The sequence below is a fragment of the Aspergillus multicolor genome (assembly GCF_047715735.1).
Source record: "Aspergillus multicolor strain CBS 133.54 unplaced genomic scaffold BDW74scaffold_1, whole genome shotgun sequence".
NCBI lineage: Eukaryota > Fungi > Ascomycota > Eurotiomycetes > Eurotiales > Aspergillaceae > Aspergillus > Aspergillus multicolor.
In genome coordinates this window covers 1,446,757-1,463,444 of record NW_027395952.1, presented here as the reverse complement: position 1 = coordinate 1,463,444, position 16,688 = coordinate 1,446,757, and the positions used below count along the sequence as shown (strand labels likewise).

Sequence of the window (16,688 nt, the reverse complement as noted above, 5' to 3'; positions counted from 1 at the left end):
CTTCTGCCTTGACGCGAAGACGGTACGAGATCATGTGAGAGACGGCGGGCAGTAATTGGCGGTCGGGGAAAGCGGTATGCGATAGAGCTGGCCTATTGGATATAAGGCTGCAGCGGTGAAAAAAAGAAAAATGGGGCAAAATTGGAGCAGCCGAAAAAGTTGCGATTCGGATTTGTTTTCTTTCGCCTTGTTCCTCTTCTTGCTTGGACTGCTCCATCTTTCTCTGCTCATATCCGTCGTGGTTGATTTTGCTTGTCCGGACCTGAAGGCGCTCTTTCTGTTCGACCCCATCCCTCTCTTCACGCGCCAGACGGTCGTTCATTCGATTCTATATAACAGCATTGTCTTACCTCTTGTCTATATTTCATAATTTCTAAACGCCTTCACGATGTCTGCAGTTCAGCCAGTTGCTGTGTACGCCCTCCGGGTGCCCGCTGATGGTGCTTTGGTTCCTGCAGTTCCCAATGCTGCTGCTATGGTTCGTTAAGCCTATCAATATGCAGAGATGTCAACAAACTGACAATCAGACAGTTCCGAGTGAGCATGGCCGCCATTGACCCTGATGAGACTCCCGAGTTTGACGATGATAACACCCGCCGCCCCAGAGCTACTCTCAGACTCATCCGTGCTCCTCCTGGATTGGACGAGGAAGATTCAGACTACGAGGATGAAGACGAAGATGACTCCGAGGAAGACTCTGACGACGAGGAGCTCAACGGAGGCCCAAGCGACAAGGAAAAGGCCCGTAAGCTGAAGGAGGCCGCTTACCTGAAGGAATTAGAGGATGCCATGTCGGATGACGAGGATTCTGACGAGGGTGAGGAGTTTGACCTCAAGGCCGCCATTTCCAAGCTTGTCAAGGGCAAGGCCCCCGCCACCGATGACGACGATGAGGACGATGAATCCGATGAGGGCTTGGAGCTTGAAGAGATGGTTATCTGCACTCTGGATCCCGAGAGGGTATGTTGCTTTCCCTTCGTCTGCACATGTGTCCGTATTGACAATATATCTGCAGAACTACCAGCAAACCCTTGACATTACCGTTGCCGAAGGCGAGCGTGTTTTCTTCAAGGCTACCGGATCTCACACCATTTACCTTACCGGAAACTACGTTATGCCTATCGATGAGCCGCAGGATGATTATGATGAATCTGACGAGGAGGACGAGGAGGATTACGATCTGTCTCCCGACGAGGATGAGCTTGATATCGACGAGCTCATGATGGGCGAGGATGACGAGAGCGACGACCTCGACGACCTGGAGAACCCCAGAATCACAGAGGTTGACACCGATGAGGAGGAAGCTCCCAAGCTTGTTGACGCCAAGGGCAAGAAGAAGCGCGGTGCCGAGGAGGCTGCTCTGGAGGACCAGATTGCTAAGGATGGCAAGGCCAAGGCTGCGGCCAACGGTGAGACCAAGAAGCAACAGAAGAAGCTCAAGAAGAACAACGGTGAGGCTTCCGCTGTTGAAGCTAAGCCGGAGCAGAAGGAGGCCAAGAAGGTTCAGTTTGCCAAGAACCTTGAGCAGGGCCCCACGCCTTCCAAGGAGAAGAAGCCCGCTGAGAAAACCGACAAGACCGCTGGAACCCTTGGCGTTAAGGAGGTGAAGGGAGTGATCATTGATGACAAGAAGCTGGGTAAGGGATCTGCTGCCGCTGCTGGCAACACCGTTGCCATGCGTTACATCGGTAAGCTTGAGAGTGGCAAGGTCTTTGACTGTAAGTTCCCTGATTCATCAACCGTACTAAATCCATCGAATGCCCGCTAACATGGACACTCGACAGCCAACAAGAAGGGCAAGCCTTTCACCTTCAAGCTCGGCAGGGGTGAGGTGATCAAGGGCTGGGATATTGGTGTTGCTGGCATGGCTCCTGGTGGTGAGCGCCGTATCACCATCCCCGCTCACCTCGCCTACGGCAAGAAGGGCGTCCCTGGTATTCCTGGCAACTCGAAGTTGATCTTCGATGTCAAGCTTTTGGAAATCAAATAGAGGGACCCTCTGAGCGTGTGGATGCACTCTGATCAGGGCTGGTGTAAGCGTACGTGCGGATGATATACCTTTTATCTTTCGTGTCTTTTGTCTTAGCTTCCACTTTGCTTCCGCTTTTCTCAAAAGAACCATAGGAGTTTAGGTGTTATCGAATTATAGCTCTTTTTCATTTTTAATGTCTACACTATGTCTTCGTGTCTCTGGACAGGAAGGTGGCGACTGCCGTTTGTCGTGCTTTCTAGTTTGCACTCAAATCCTCCTCTCTTTGCCTTTCTATAGCTAAACCGAATCTGCTTCATATCAGCTTAGTTGTCTACACCCGGCACTCGCCGCATCATTGGTACTGTTCTATGCCTCTATCATTAATTTTCGCATAGGGTATCGGGACGTTCTCGTTTACGGTCCGTTCTCGTACCTCGGCAGCATGTCTGAGGAGCAACAAAGACTAGTACAGTACCCGCTGAAACCTAGCGGCTCGAACTTTTTTGGACAATCAGGGACAGGATCGGCTTTGTCAGAAGGACTGGGATCGGATGGCGTTGTCGGGCGACTCCCCAAAGACAACATACGAGTTCGCATTCGGCAGCGAAGTTCCCGCTTACTCTCGCTTCTAGGCCTTAAGAATCCTACTCAAAGTAGGTCCACTTGATGTTACGCTGCAAGTCTTGTGATACCTGCTAATATACGTCTTGCTAGCCGTCAAACCAGACAACTCTCGTGGCACAGGCAGTGGTTCTTCCGAGGCTGAAGGAACTCCACAACAGGACGCCTTCGATCGTTGCAAAACATATCCTGACAATTTCAAACCACTGCCCATTAACTCGGCAGACTCACCTGCAAGCCCTGCGCAAGCGCCGAAGCAAGCGGAGGGGGAAACACCGGATGAGGGTACTGCATCTCCGAAATTTCTCGACCTCAAACGAAGCCAGTCAACTCCTGTCGAACTCGCAAGGATTGTATCCATGAAACTATCCACAACGTTTGGTAGTCCTACTGTCATTCATCGTTCGCATCTCAACCTACGTCCGAGCGTACAGGCTCTCCACTTTCAAGCGTCGCTGAACACGCCTGGCAATTCTAATCCGCCAGTCAATGTCAACCCAAATGGTAGTTCCGGCTCATCGACGCCTAGTAGCAAGGGCTCGCCGGGCGACAGTTTGTCCACGGCACCTACCTCTGTATCCCCAGGAAGTTCACAGCCATCCGGAGATGGCAATAATTGTCAGGCCATCTTCTTCAAGCACCATACATCACATGCCAACCTCATTGAATGCCCGCTTAGCCCGGTCAGCGAAACGCCGGTTATCTCACCTTCGATCCTGACGGCCGAAGCCGCTGCTAATGCAAAAGTGTTCTTCGAGACCTACTTCCACACTCTTTATTCCGGAGTCGACACGCGAAATCAACGTCAGTTGGAGCTTGATCAATACATTCTTACTCTTCCATTAAGTCCGGATGAGAAAGCTAAGGTCAAGAAGCAATGGGTCGCCCAGGAGAGGGAGTATCTCCGCCAATGCCGAGTCTTGAAGAGCCGTTCGCATGGCCAAAGCTCTCGTGACGAAACCCCATCCCTCGCAGGGTTTGAGGTCATAAAAATCTTGGGAAGAGGGAGCTTTGGGGTCGTTCGGCTGGTGAGGGAAAAGGACGCAGACTGCCCGCCAAGTCACGCTACGGGGCACGCTCAGTCGGGTAGGGCTCCGCTTACCCCTAAATCTGGCCATCGTCAGGCGATGACTGGGATGAAAAAGGATGTCTTCGCTATGAAGGTCATCAGGAAGTCAGTGATGATTAGAAACAGCCAGGAGGGTCATCTCCGTGCGGAACGCGACTTCTTGGTGGCGTCCTCGAAATCACGCTGGATCGTGCCTTTGATAGCAAGCTTTCAAGACCACAGCTATCTATACTTGGTGATGGACTACATGGTCGGTGGCGATTTTCTTGGGTTGTTGGTGCGGCATAACATCCTAGCTGAGGACATTGCCCGGTGGTATGTCGCAGAGATGATATTGTGTATCGAAGAAGCCCATCGGCTTCACTGGATCCATCGTGACGTGAAACCCGACAACTTTCTCATCTCTGCCTCTGGACACCTGAAGATTTCTGATTTCGGCCTCGCCTTCGACGGACACTGGGCCCATGACCAGTGGTACTTTACTTATCAGCGACATTCTTTACTTAAGCGGCTTGGTATTCAGGTCCACGGGGATGCAGAGGACCAGAAAGAGTCACAGGACGCTCACAAACAGTCCCCTGGCGCAGCTCATGAGGACGGATTCATGGACGACGACTGGATACATCCACCAACCAACGGGCTCCTCGGATGGCGCGACAAGAATCAAAAACGTAGGATGGCGAGGAGCGTCGTTGGAACGAGCCAGTATATGGCGCCAGAAGTCATTCGTGGCCACCCCTACGACGGCCGCTGTGACTGGTGGAGCATTGGCATCATCCTTTACGAGGTATTTAGTTGTCTTGCGCTTTGTTCCCCCACTACTCGATTAACACGCTCATAGTGCCTCTACGGTTTCACTCCATTTGCATCCGAGGACCGCCATAAGACGAAGATGAAGATACATGTGAGTATTATAGCTTGTCATCACAATCAGGGGCCTGCTAACATGGCATGGAAAGCATCATTTACAAACGTTATATTTCCCCGTCCATCGACCGACCGACAAACTGGTATCCGCAGAGGCAATTGATGTTATCAACTCCCTTCTCCAGGAGAGAGAATTCCGCTTGTCTTCGAACAAATACAAGTCAAACGATACCCTCACTGCTAGGCCAACCAAGTGTTTTTTCTACAAGCCCGACGGCTCCAACCAGAACTACCAAGGGCTTTACGTTTATCCCAATGACGCGGCTGATATTAAGTCTCATACCTTCTTCCGTGGTATTAACTGGGACGAGATACATCGCATGTCTCCGCCGTTCGTTCCCAAGGTCAGGGGATGGGAAGATACTAGATACTTCGAGGACGGGGAATACCCTACAGACCACGACGATGAGTCCACAGATTCTGAAGCCTATCAAGGAAACGAAGGTGTCTCACCTGGGGGCAATGGAGGGCTGCATAGGCTTGGGCCACCTTCGAAGAATGATGTGAGACCCAGTGCGCATCTGCCAGGAAATGATGGTACCAAGGACAATGCAAAACCTCCTGCTAAGGGAAAGAAGAAGCACCAGGAACCCAGACGGCCACGGGACAAGATCTTACGGGATAAACGACTTCGGAGGACCGTACTCGAAATGCGTAAGAAGGGTGCGTTTCTAGGATACACGTATCGCCGGCCTAAAGGAGTGATTATGGCTCTCACTCCGGAGAGGGGTCGGCCCTATATCTCGCGAGGTCAGCTATCGGAGCTGTATCGATGACGGAATGAGGAAAACCGAGTCGGCAATAGAAAGGATAGTACATATGTCTGCTTGTGTCTTTCCCTTTGGTTGTATTGGCTTCGAGAGCCAATGCATCAACAAGCCGCAACGGCAATGGCATTCTTAGCTTGTAGAGGATCTTTACTTGAGCAGACTACCCCAATGAAAACCTTGCAATCTGAGATTTACGTCGGCACTCGTTTACTCCGCGAAGCCAACCTGTAGACCCTGTATGGATGATGAGTGGTTGACGGTGAAGATAGTTGACAGTCTAGCTCTGATTTGAGACGTAACCCCATAGATTGATCAGTGTCATGGATTCACCAAGGGGTAAAGTATCTAAAATAAAAATCCTGTCTTCCACACACATAACATACAGATCTGGCAGCTGGCCTCATGAGATGCAAGGGCCATTTCTTTGCAGTCTGATCCCAATAACAAACACAACGTCGTCAATAACAGCAGGGTATCATGAATGCAAATGGACATGGAAATAATAACGCTTTCTTTTTGGTTTCTTCCTTATTACCTTTTTTCTTCGTATTTATATGGCAGGAGGAGCGCCCATAGCAAATGCGGAATCGCTGACTCGGTCTTCGGGTTTCATCGTTCCGTTCAGAAGGGGGCAGAGTCTGTTGTACAAAGCAAGAGTCGCGTTGTTAGCTTTTTGATGTGTAGAGTGGCAAAGAAAGGTATGGGTCCAGAGTAGGATGTTTGGGTTGAGTTGGGTCCAGAGGGTAGAGATGCGGGAAAGTGAGCAGGCCCTCGACCTCCTGCTCAAGATCTTTCCGACTTGATGCTGACAGCTGTAGCATATCTCCCAGAAAGATGTGGGAATGAGGGGGTAGGGGGTATTCAGGATTTGAAGTGGGGGGTGGGGTTGATGAAAAAGGACCGCGTGATATCAAACGAGGCAGGGAAGCCATCGACCGCTCCAGCGGCGCGGGCGCGGTTGTATACGCACTTTTTGTTCGTCTTGATGTGGCCAACCTGGCCGCAGTTTGCACACTTGCGCTGGGTGCCCGCGGACTTGGAGTTTCCTGGGGCTCCATCCGCGGGGGAGTCCGCTGTGCGAAGAACACCCTTCTGTTTCTCACGCGCAAAGCGGCGTTCTTTATTGCGGTTGAGGCGGCTTAGCTCTTGCTCGATGCTGCGAAGTTGTTCAGTTGGTAATTGTTTCAGGAGGCCACTGTTGTAGGAAGAGGGAGATGGGGGAAGGAGGGTGGCAGAGCGGGATGTTATATGGGCATACAGTCTCCTGTTTCGGGCATCCACTTCGGGATCTCCCGTGGGTTTGAGGCAGTCAAGTCTAAAGATATTATCGTGAGAATAGAGTTTCAATGATCAAATAGGTAAAGACCACTTACCTTGTAGTGAGCGACTCAAGGCGGTGTTTGTGCTGCAGATAGTGACGGATGACTCGGGGATCCGACACCAGTGTCTCTTTCTGATGAACGCCATCCTTATCTTGGACCTGGCGAATAATGCGTAGAACTTTACCCTTATGAGCAGATAAACTCATTCGGCTCATCTTGCTGAACTGACTTGTCGTCTCATCGTCGCGACGAGCCGGAGCCGGAGTAGGAGCTTCCGAACGCGGGGTAGGCTTATTGAAATCATCTTCCTCTTCGTCTGACATGTTAGCTTCGTCATCTGAGTGTTCGATGGTGGACGATAAGCTGGCTTTTTGGGCGTCCCAGATCCGTCGGATAGAGGTCTCGTATGACTTTTGCTGTCGTGCAACATTGTAGCTATGACCGCCAAGTTCCTTCAACCGTTGAGCATCCAGCTTGTCTTCGACACTTTCGCCAATTGCTTTGAATCCTCCTTTCATTGATGTTTTGATGAAACTGAAACCTTCACCACGTCCGGTAGGATCGCCTTCACCATGCAGTGTAAGCATAGCCTTCCCTTGAGACGCAAGTAAGAAGTTACGACTGGCTTTCCATGGTGCCATCTGCTGCTCGAAGCTTTCAGACTCTTCATCGTTATCATCATCACCTCCGGTTTCCGCATCGTTGCCGTACCCGGTATCATGCAAATGCTGTTGACCCACTTGCATAGCCTCGAGCAGGCAGACGTCTTCAGGTTGCACCCACGATCGTATCGTATCCTGCTCTGGTACTGGTTCCAGAGGCACCCAGTACTTAGTGTCCTTGTCGTGTTGAAGGAAGTCTTTTACTTTCTGACGATTCTGCATGTCACTCGTGCCAGGGATATGAGCAGTAACATCGCTGATGGATAGTCGAAGATCTGGACTCTTCTTGAGTAGGCGATAAACCAGCATTTTCATTCGGTTCTTCGCCACAGTGGTAACCTTCCGAGAGTGAGGTCCGGGAATATCAACAGACGGGAACTGTTGCCCAGCGACGAACATGTTATCAATGTTACGGATATAGTAGTCACTGCCACCTGAGCCGGTACTGTTGCGAACAACAAGGAAGTCTGTGGATTTTGCTTGGTGCGCGAACAAGGGTGCACGATACATGGAGTTTGAGATGGCCGGCGTGACTTCACCCGGGTCGACGTGGCCGAAGATAGAGAAGGGACTTTTATCCTGAGGCAAGAGTACTGCCGTTTCTCCAATCTCGGCTTTAGGCCGAGTGGGGTCCTCTGTATTCTTCTTCCTGTAATAGTTTATGATGCGGTTGGCCATACCGAAATTCGAGAGAGCAAGCGGTGATTCCTCGGAATACTCAACCAGCAGAACATGGGAATTGTCCGCCATAGAAAGCGCTTTGGTTGAATCGTAGAGTTGACGGATATCTTTGCCTTTGTGGTGCTTGCGTTTAATATAGGCTGGATTCTTAAACCAACAGCTTTGTCCTGGTCGGAATGACAATGATGGACGGTGGAAGGATCTCGCCTCGGCCTTGGCCAGCTCTGTCTTGTAGTAAGGCCACTGTAACCGTAACGCTGGCATACTGTGCTCCAGTGTGACATTTCCCAAAGTACTGCGGACCTTGTTTTGGTGATTCTGTTTGAGCATATCGTAGGCTTGGTCGTTAGAGATGTTGTAGCGTGCCGTGAGACGACGGGTAACATTGACATCTATCTCCTCTCTATTGCGGGCCCCGGATGCTTTGGGCTTGGATACAGCAGTCTCAGGGCCCCGCTCATCGAGCAGCAAATGCGGATCGTTCAGATCCAACGTAACCTTCTGCGCAACCTTGGAGCTTACTTGCTCTGGATCGTCGAGGAGAGGCAAGTCAATGTGCGATAATGAAATGATCTCCATGGGATCCCGACCGAGTTTTCTTTTCTTGGCTAGCCTCGTGGTTTCAAATAGCCAGTCATCCTCTGCGTTTGCATCCTCCATGTCTGCAGGCTCATCAACTTCCATAATGGAAATGTCGTCCCTAACATCCCAGTCCGCGCAGACGACACGAAGATCATCCGCGGTGATACCGCCGGGTAGCGGCTCATCAGACTCGTAGTCAAGATCAAATTCATCCCGGGTTTCCTCTTCGTCCTCTTCTTGCGACATCTCGGCGACCGGAACAATGCCGTGATTCTCGGCTTCCAACGAGCGCTTGAAGGCTTGGCCTCCAGACCTAAACACTTTCTCCTGGTCCTGTGCTAGTTCAATGTTCACTTTCCCTGGTAGAACCGGCTTTGGTGGCTTTACTGGCGGCTTGCCGACAAAATACGCCTTTTTATGAGGGATGAGTTCGAGGAATCGGGGTAGCGTATTGCGCTCGAACATGGGGAACAAAGAGTGGAGCAATTCTTCGACATTCTCAGGCGGAGCTGGAGGGTTGTCGGGACCGACATTTGACATGGCAAACAGAGCCTGTTGTAGCTTCCAGGCGCGTAGAGAGGCTGGGTCCATATCGTCAGCAATCGAGGCTAACTCCCCATCATCCTGCAATGATTCCTGATCTTCCTCCATTTGAGTATCTTGCGGTGGCTCCACTGCCTGTGGGCGTTCTTCCTCCTCGTCGATGAATAGATCACGGATTTCGTCGGCGTGTTCCGGACGTGGTGACGATGGCGCCTCCCCGAACAAATCATCCAGCTCATCAGGAGGGGCCTGCTCATCTTTCTCCGGGGCTCCAAACAGGTCATCATCACCACCTCCAAAGAGAGCATCGTCCGATACATCAGGAATATCAAGCCCGTTTGCCCCCACTGCCTGCGCGTTGTGTTGAGAGATTTCTTCTTCCTCCGGGAGCTCGTCGTCATCAAAATCCTCGTAATCTATCGCATCGTCTGCTTTTTCGCCAGGCTCCAGTTCTCGGTTCAGGAAGTCGAAAGACATGCCGCCGTCTGTTGGGGGGCCGTTCATCTGTCGCATGACATTGTCAAAGTCGGCATCTTCGACCTCTGGGCCCGGCGAGGCGGCCGTCGCGTGAGGCATTTTTGACGATGTAAGATTGGGGGAGGTTTGAGTGGAGTTTGTTGTACGATGGCTGCGCCGATTAGACACAGATAGGAACACTAGATGGCGGGCGACGCGGAAGAGGTAGATTTGAGGTTAGCAGAGAGACCTGGTACGCCGCGCAGGCTCGAGCGATCAGAGATTCTGATGAAGTGGAAGTGAGGTCATCGCCAACAAAAGTCGGTTCCCGGGAGACGAAAGTAATCCGAGATCAAGTGGCTAAGAGGTCATAAAAGCGAAAGAAGGGTTTGCCGTCTTGATAGTAAGGACAGAACGAGAAAGGAATCTGAGGCTCAACCTTGGAAGTTGAAGGAGCGGAACACGTGAAGATACTGGAGTCAAGATAGAGCGGGGCGCTAGCCCGAATCAGGTAATGAGCTTATACTATAGATTATGGGCGTTTAAAGAATTGTTCCAAAGGAGCCCAAGAAGTGCACTGAACTATCTTCTATTAAGCTCTTGGAAACATGGTTAGACTGAAATCTCTAGTGTAGAATAGGTACAGGTGGCTGCGTCAAGTTAGTTTAAATCCGCCGTAAAATATACACAACGCTTTGCTAGCCCCTCTCATACAATAATGCATAACTGGAGCAGGTCCGTCGTCTTTGACCATCTTAGCAAGCTGATTGAGATCCGATGTTCGTGGTAGGTAAAGAGTCACGTATTTTGTGAATTGGGAAAACTCCGTGTAGAGCGTATTGAGTGAGTACGGTTCCATCGTGCTCAGGTCGAATACGTAATCTGATCGATACCCGGGTCCTATGACAAGAATAATGTTAGATAGGTTGAAGAGAAGGCAAGGGTAAGGATTGACATACCTCCCCAAGGCGGACTCGCAAAGAGCACGCTATACGGCGCCAAGTCCTTCAACTGCGACTTGATGATCTCGAAGCAGTCGCCCTGAAACCAGGTAATTTTATCTGCAACCCCGTATACCTCTGCATTGTGTTGCGCGCACCGCAGTGTCGCGGGGTCTTTCTCAATAGCATAAACTCTTTTCCAGTGTCCGGAGCGAGCAAAAGCGATGGTGTTCCCTCCGGCGCCGGCAAAGACATCTACAAGAACCTTCCGTTCGGGTGGAGCAGCGTGTGCTATCTGATCTGCTATCTTTCTATGGGGTGACGGACGTTAGCGCCCTTATTCTTTCTCCGGGTAACAAAGGCTGGGAAAAAAAAAGCTTCACGTACGTAGCTATCAACTCCGGAGTAACACCGAACCACGCATCATCGGTCAGCCAGACACCTTCGTCATACTTGGAGAAGAGATCGTAACGTTGAGAGAAGTAGCTATAGCACACCGTGAGTTAGCTCTTCTCCGAAGCCAGCATGCGGAGCGGAATTCGTACTTCTGTATGTCCCAAGGCACATCACCACGAGTCTCATAATGATGGACTCCGGAGGGGGGTTCTTCGTCACCAGACATGGTGGCAATATCGTGGTCAAGACATGGATCAGAGTCAGAGAGTAGGAAAAGTCCTTCTCATCTGGTCTTGAACACCCGACGATGGCCGTCTCCGATCCGCATCGAAATCTACTGATAACCGCGGGTTTGTCTTGTTTGCATCTCCACATTTGAGGACAGCTTCATCACGGCAATGACCATCCCCCAGACTTCCTTTATATTTGACTTATCTTAACCATTGAGTACACTTCAGAATGTTCGGGGCTCTGAATCGGTTCATTGGTCGCTTAGACTCCGAGCCCGGCTCCCAGCAATCACGGCCCGATAATGCCTTTGGATTCCAGGTCCTCCGCAATAAGGACCCCGAGGTACCGCTAGAGCCGTGGTTTGATTTCATTGTCGGGATAAACGGGCGTTTGATCGTGCGTTTGCCTCGTTACCCCCTTCGTCATATTGAGAGATTTCTAACTCATAGCTATAGGATGATCCCGACCCAAACCTCTTTGCAACCGAAGTCCGCAATTGCGCCGGGTCTCGAGTCACCTTTGCAGTCTGGAGCGCAAAGGTAGGACCTCCGTTTCTTACATCCCGTGCCAGTCTAGGCTAACAATGATGTTTTTGTCTCTGATGCAGGGCCAACGAACGCATACTATCTCGATCGCCGTCCCTCCATCCGACCCAACCCTAGGACTCGCCCTCCAGCTAGCCCCGCTCTCCTCTACGCAAAACATCTGGCATGTTCTAAATATTCCATCGCCGCTGAGTCCAGCCTACAGGGCAGGACTCCTCCCACATTCTGACTACATCATCGGCACACCCAGCGGGACATTACGGGGGGAATCAGCGTTGGGAGAACTAGTCGAAGATCACCTCAACCGCACTCTAGTATTATGGGTGTATAACAGCGAGTTTGACGTGGTGCGGTCAGTCAATCTGGTGCCAACACGAGGCTGGGGTGGTGAGGGTGCGCTGGGGGCAGAGCTGGGCTTTGGAGCACTGCATCGACTGCCGGTGGGATTGGGTGAGGAGGTCGAGGGGCCCGGGGAAGTGGTGTTCGAGACGCGCGCGGATGGAGTGTCGACTCCTGTTTCTGAACCGTCGGTTTCGTCCCTTCCACCGGCAGCTGCAGTACAGCCACCGCAATTCCTTGTCCCCGCGAATATGAGCTCCCCTCCGCCGTGGGCACCTGCAGCTTCGGCGCCCCAGGTATCACACCATGGGAAGAAGCGGGGGAACGCGAGGGCGTCACCTCATAAAGCTTTTGACGATTACTTCGCAGAGGGTGAGCAGAAGAGCAAGGAGCAAGATCACGTACCGTCGCGGAGAGGAACACCGCTGCCTCCGCCGCCCAAGGTTGGGCAACCACAGGAGCAGACGGCTACGGAATAGAAGAGATGCGTTACGACTTGCAGCAGGTGTTCTCGGCGCTGTCATGATTTATCAATAGTACAAACGAAAATGAACTGTCTAGAACCTGTTCATCGGAAACCCTTTACAGATACATGCGCTATAGGGACACCGCCCAACCGCTATCACGATGTAGATGAGCGAAACAAAAATACCAGAAGAAACGGAAGCAAGAGCGTAGGAAACGTAAGCCCGTTTAGTGTCCCTTGCTCACGACCTCTTCCAGCTTCTTCCGAGCATCCCCGATCTTCTCCTCCATCTGAGCACGCGCCATGGCGCTGTGAGCGACACCTGTGGTCCAAATGTACTCCGCCCGCTCCCGGAGGTAGAGGTGGTTGTCCGCAACAACGGGGACGCGCTTCTCGTATTGCCAGATCAAGTCGGAGACATTCCGCATGGTCACAGGAAGAAGAGACCAAGCCGCGATCGTACCGAAGGCCAACGGGGTGGTGCCGCGCAGGAAGCGGCCGCGATTACGGGCAACAATGGAACCGGCCATGGCGGCAACGACGACGTAAATACCGCCGGGCAGGATCTTCTCGCCTGACTCCGGGGAGGGCGCTAGCGAGGCAATGGTGTTGGTGAAGGCGTTCTCGATGTGGAGGGCGCGGGAGAGGATGTCGTTGAAGCCGACCTCGGCGGCACGGAACTGCTGGTAGAGGAAGAGACGACCCTGGCGGACTTGGGTGGTTAGGAGGTCGGTGGGCGTTGGGGATGAGGGCGCCTTCGTGGGAGTGCTGGAGAGAGCTGTAGTGATTGGTGTAGGTTCGGGAGTTGACGCGGGAATGGGTTCGGGAGTAGCTGCGACGGGGTTGATGGGCGACTCGACGGGGTAGTCATCGTAGATAGGTTTCCTCTGTTATAGTTAGATATTTGGTCAAGCGAAGGTATTCCTAGCCCGTGAACACCGGGGCGGGCCTAGCAATAAACATACGTCCTCGGCAAGAGCTGGCCGGGGATAGAAGGCTACGGCTCCGGCCAACAGGGACGCAGAGAGTCGCTGGAAGGGCAATTGATTAGCAGGAACAGCAACAAGTGAGGTATCCGGCAGCAAGTACCTGGTACATGGCCATGGTGCGGGCAATGGATGGAGGATTAGGAAGAGAAGAGGTTGAGATGATGGAATGAAGTCTAGAGAAAAGTGCCAAGTTTTTTCGGCCGCAGTCGGTTGCTCGTCCTCGTCCATCCCCCATACTTCGTCACTCTTTCCCTTGAGGGGCCTGTTCTTTTCTTTCATTCTTTCTCTAATGTACTATACTAGGCCTCTACCAGACTAATATGCTAAGACCGTGGATCTGTCGCACTTGTCGGCTACAACCAAGACCACGCCTGCGCCGTCGCTCCATCACCACCACCTCCGCCTTTCGAAATATTGCTTCTACCTCTGCGTCTGCCACTCCTATCCATTCCTCGATCTCCAAGAGATCCGACGACAGTACCCTCCGCCGAGTCTTTGACTCGCAGTCCTTTTGGCGCGATTTCTCCGAGTCGTCATCCTTCTCTCCCGACCGGAAGCCGACCGGCCTTGTACAGAACCAGTACTTGACCAGTCCCGATGGATTTCGCGATTTCGCCCAGGTGTCGCTGCAGAAATGTCAGGCGATAGTATCTCGAGTCCTCGCCGCGTCGACGATCGATGAATACCGGAATCTAGTACGTCAGTTGGACCGTCTCAGCGACCTGCTGTGTCGCGTCATAGATCTGTCCGACTTTATCCGGGCCTTTCATCCGGATCTGCCCGTCCAAGAGGCGGCCACTCAGGCATATGCCTTAATGTTCGAGTATATGAATGTGCTCAACACCACAACCGGCCTGCATGATCAGCTACGTACCGCATTGAATAAGCCGGAGGTCACGGCACATTGGTCCTCCGAGGAGACCATTGTCGCCCGTATCCTCCTCCAGGACTTTGCCAATTCGGCAATCCATATGCCTCCGCCTGAGCGGCAGCGCTTCGTCACTCTCTCCAACGAGATCAGCCAGCTAGGGTCAGCTTTTGCCCATGGCGCAGAACCAGCGCGATCGCATATTGTTCTGCGCACGAATGATCTTCGTGGCCTGGATCCTATGTTGATTCAGCAGATCAGGCGATGGAACCCCCGTTCCGCCGCCGTTCCCACTTCCGGGTTGATCCCCCGCTTAGCCTTACGTTCGGCTCATGATGAGGGAGTTCGTCGCGAGATATACCAGGCTACGCGCACTGCAAGCTCGCGGCAGATTGAGCGTCTTGAACAGTTGCTGGCCAAGCGCACAGAGTTAGCTAAGCTCGCAGGTTTCAAGACCTTTGCGCATATGACCTTGAATGACAAGATGGCCAGGAGCCCTGCTGCCGTGTCCGAGTTTCTGACCACTCTTATGACAAGCAACCGTCCCGATGTTCACGAAGAATTGGCCCAGCTGCAGGCACAAAAGGGGAGCCAGCTGCAGCCCTGGGATCACGCATACTACGTTCACCAGCGCGTACGAGAATATGAAACCGCCCAACAGACCCGCAAGTCGCGGAAGTTGGCTGCCATTCCTGAGTTCTTCTCACTTGGAACGGTGATGCAGGGGCTGTCTCGTCTTTTTGATCGCCTTTATGGCGTTCGTTTGGTCCCACGTGAGACTTCTCCTGGCGAGACCTGGACATCCGATGTTCGTCGGTTAGATGTAGTAGATGAGGCAAACCGTCCACTGGCCGTCATCTACTGCGACTTGTTCTCTCGCCCTGGCAAACACCCTAATCCGGCTCATTTCACTTTGAGGTGTGCCAGGGAGATTATGCAAGAGGAAATTGCCGAGTCCGCAGCGATGGACGGATCCGGACTTGTAGCTCACCCGAACGATGGTATGGCAACAGCAATTGACACGGAATCCAAAACACTCCGTCAATTACCTACGATTGCTCTTGTGTGCGACTTCCCTGAGCCTTCGCCTGCCACTCCATCACTGCTTAGCGAGCACAGCGTGCGCACGCTCTTCCACGAGATGGGACACGCCCTGCACTCCATTCTGGGCCAGACCCGGTTGCAGTCCATCTCAGGTACGCGTTGCGCAACTGATTTCGCGGAGCTGCCGTCGGTACTGATGGAACGTTTCGCGACCGACCCGTCCGTGCTAGCTCTCTACGCTCGCCATTGGCGAACCGACGAACCCCTGTCCGAGGCCATGATCCACCATATGGCTCAGGACCGGGCCGCCCACGGCGCCATCTACGGGGCCGTTGAAAACGAGGCCCAGATTCTCATGGCACTTGTCGATCAAGCCTATCACACAACCACCACCGAGAACTCCTTCCTTGACACGACCCAGCTTTATCAGCAGGTCTACTCGACGCACGCCAGCCTTCCAGACCCAGTAGACCAACACGGGCGCCCTACAACCTCCTGGCAGGGGTTCTTTGGACACCTGTATGGATATGGCGCCACGTACTACAGCTACATCTTCGACCGCGCCATCGCCAATAAGCTGTGGGAAGACGTGTTCGGGGCTGGAGCTGCAGCCGTTGACCGCTCCGCTGGCGAACGGTACAAGAATGAGGTTCTGCGGTGGGGCGGGGGGCGCAACGGCTGGCAATGCGTTGCGGGGGTTCTTGGAGAGCAGAACCCGTCGAACGCCAACGGTCGCCTTGTCGAAGGAGGCGACGAGGCGATGCGTGAAGTTGGAAGGTGGGGACTTGGCCGCGATGGGGTATCAGGCTGATCAGTGGTCACCTGGTCCTGATCCTGATAATGCGGCCTTGCTGTATTATATCCAGATTATAGACTATTGACGAATATATAATGTCTACATACCGCAGCTTGCTTGGTCTATCTAATAGCCTTAATAGCAAGTCAAGTCAATGTGTTATTCCTGTTCACCGACTCTACCATCCCACAGGTCACATGCAATACAATCGTTGCCGCCATCTATATGAAAGTCTTGTTGAATCTCGGCTAACTATAGCAGCCAGCCAGCCACATGCGCGGCGCTGCAAGTGATTTGATCTCCAGCAGGGATGTGACAGTAGCGCCGCTGCAACGGCCGTCAGTCAGGAGGCTTGGGACGACGTCGTCCACCATTCCATTGCAGCCTCTAGAGCCTCGGAGCACGTCGCACTCGTCGGCTTATTTCTCGCTCGCCACCTCCCGTCTCGCTCCATTGGATCTTTTCTGG

General features: G+C 52.6%; 7 protein-coding genes across 7 annotated transcripts; 4 read left to right on the top strand and 3 right to left on the bottom strand.

The window, feature by feature from the left end:
* Positions 1–176: 176 nt before the first annotated feature.
* Positions 177–2,468, top strand: BDW74DRAFT_5182 (FKBP-type peptidyl-prolyl cis-trans isomerase). Its single transcript, XM_073733026.1, has 4 exons — positions 177–478; positions 532–960; positions 1,016–1,718; positions 1,785–2,468. Exons 1-4 carry the CDS (start codon positions 389–391, stop codon positions 1,988–1,990), a joined length of 1,428 nt encoding a protein of 475 aa, XP_073589773.1. The 5' UTR covers positions 177–388; the 3' UTR covers positions 1,991–2,468.
* BDW74DRAFT_172501 (serine/threonine-protein kinase) lies at positions 2,415–5,365 on the top strand (the record flags this gene model as incomplete). The annotated part of the gene is made up of 4 exons (XM_073727549.1): positions 2,415–2,625; positions 2,687–4,449; positions 4,504–4,566; positions 4,622–5,365. 4 exons carry the CDS (start codon positions 2,415–2,417, stop codon positions 5,363–5,365), a joined length of 2,781 nt encoding a protein of 926 aa, XP_073589772.1.
* A 264-nt stretch (positions 5,366–5,629) lies between these two features.
* On the bottom strand, positions 5,630–10,025 carry BDW74DRAFT_142336 (DUF3591 domain-containing protein). Its single transcript, XM_073722710.1, has 4 exons — positions 6,733–10,025; positions 6,618–6,674; positions 6,330–6,515; positions 5,630–5,997 (listed from the first exon to the last, which is right to left on the bottom strand). Exons 1-4 carry the CDS (start codon positions 9,723–9,725, stop codon positions 5,910–5,912), a joined length of 3,324 nt encoding a protein of 1,107 aa, XP_073589771.1. The 5' UTR covers positions 9,726–10,025; the 3' UTR covers positions 5,630–5,909.
* A 99-nt stretch (positions 10,026–10,124) lies between these two features.
* BDW74DRAFT_142334 (RNA methyltransferase) lies at positions 10,125–11,221 on the bottom strand. The gene is made up of 4 exons (XM_073722709.1): positions 11,092–11,221; positions 10,934–11,032; positions 10,565–10,857; positions 10,125–10,505 (listed from the first exon to the last, which is right to left on the bottom strand). Exons 1-4 carry the CDS (start codon positions 11,166–11,168, stop codon positions 10,261–10,263), a joined length of 714 nt encoding a protein of 237 aa, XP_073589770.1. The 5' UTR covers positions 11,169–11,221; the 3' UTR covers positions 10,125–10,260.
* Positions 11,222–11,335: 114 nt separating this feature from the next.
* On the top strand, positions 11,336–12,643 carry BDW74DRAFT_5149 (putative Golgi reassembly stacking protein). The gene is made up of 3 exons (XM_073733019.1): positions 11,336–11,569; positions 11,629–11,712; positions 11,781–12,643. The coding sequence occupies exons 1-3, from the start codon at positions 11,402–11,404 to the stop codon at positions 12,534–12,536; spliced, it is 1,008 nt and encodes a 335-aa protein (XP_073589769.1). The 5' UTR covers positions 11,336–11,401; the 3' UTR covers positions 12,537–12,643.
* Positions 12,573–13,726, bottom strand: BDW74DRAFT_142331 (MICOS complex subunit MIC26/MIC27). Its single transcript, XM_073722708.1, has 3 exons — positions 13,613–13,726; positions 13,489–13,554; positions 12,573–13,410 (listed from the first exon to the last, which is right to left on the bottom strand). The coding sequence occupies exons 1-3, from the start codon at positions 13,625–13,627 to the stop codon at positions 12,751–12,753; spliced, it is 741 nt and encodes a 246-aa protein (XP_073589768.1). The 5' UTR covers positions 13,628–13,726; the 3' UTR covers positions 12,573–12,750.
* BDW74DRAFT_142330 (mitochondrial intermediate peptidase) lies at positions 13,713–16,382 on the top strand. Its single transcript, XM_073722707.1, has one exon. It carries the CDS (start codon positions 13,833–13,835, stop codon positions 16,233–16,235), a length of 2,403 nt encoding a protein of 800 aa, XP_073589767.1. The 5' UTR covers positions 13,713–13,832; the 3' UTR covers positions 16,236–16,382.
* The last annotated feature ends 306 nt before the right edge of the window (positions 16,383–16,688 follow it).

Coding starts and splice junctions, on each gene's coding strand:
- BDW74DRAFT_142331 (XM_073722708.1), bottom strand. Junction 13,411..13,488: donor GGCCAGCTCTTGCCGAGGAC/GTATGTTTATTG, acceptor TAACTATAACAG/AGGAAACCTATCTACGATGA.
- BDW74DRAFT_142334 (XM_073722709.1), bottom strand. CDS start 11,168: ATGTCTGGTGACGAAGAACCCCCCTCCGGAGTCCATCATTATGAGACT. Junction 11,033..11,091: donor GTGCCTTGGGACATACAGAA/GTACGAATTCCG, acceptor GGTGTGCTATAG/CTACTTCTCTCAACGTTACG. Junction 10,506..10,564: donor TGCGAGTCCGCCTTGGGGAG/GTATGTCAATCC, acceptor TTCTTGTCATAG/GACCCGGGTATCGATCAGAT.
- BDW74DRAFT_5182 (XM_073733026.1), top strand. CDS start 389: ATGTCTGCAGTTCAGCCAGTTGCTGTGTACGCCCTCCGGGTGCCCGCT. Junction 961..1,015: donor GCACTCTGGATCCCGAGAGG/GTATGTTGCTTT, acceptor ATATATCTGCAG/AACTACCAGCAAACCCTTGA. Junction 1,719..1,784: donor GAGTGGCAAGGTCTTTGACT/GTAAGTTCCCTG, acceptor GACACTCGACAG/CCAACAAGAAGGGCAAGCCT.
- BDW74DRAFT_5149 (XM_073733019.1), top strand. CDS start 11,402: ATGTTCGGGGCTCTGAATCGGTTCATTGGTCGCTTAGACTCCGAGCCC. Junction 11,570..11,628: donor GGATAAACGGGCGTTTGATC/GTGCGTTTGCCT, acceptor TCATAGCTATAG/GATGATCCCGACCCAAACCT. Junction 11,713..11,780: donor TTGCAGTCTGGAGCGCAAAG/GTAGGACCTCCG, acceptor TCTCTGATGCAG/GGCCAACGAACGCATACTAT.
- BDW74DRAFT_142330 (XM_073722707.1), top strand. CDS start 13,833: ATGCTAAGACCGTGGATCTGTCGCACTTGTCGGCTACAACCAAGACCA.
- BDW74DRAFT_142336 (XM_073722710.1), bottom strand. CDS start 9,725: ATGCCTCACGCGACGGCCGCCTCGCCGGGCCCAGAGGTCGAAGATGCC. Junction 6,675..6,732: donor CTTGAGTCGCTCACTACAAG/GTAAGTGGTCTT, acceptor TAATATCTTTAG/ACTTGACTGCCTCAAACCCA. Junction 5,998..6,329: donor CACATCAAGACGAACAAAAA/GTGCGTATACAA, acceptor TTTGTACAACAG/ACTCTGCCCCCTTCTGAACG.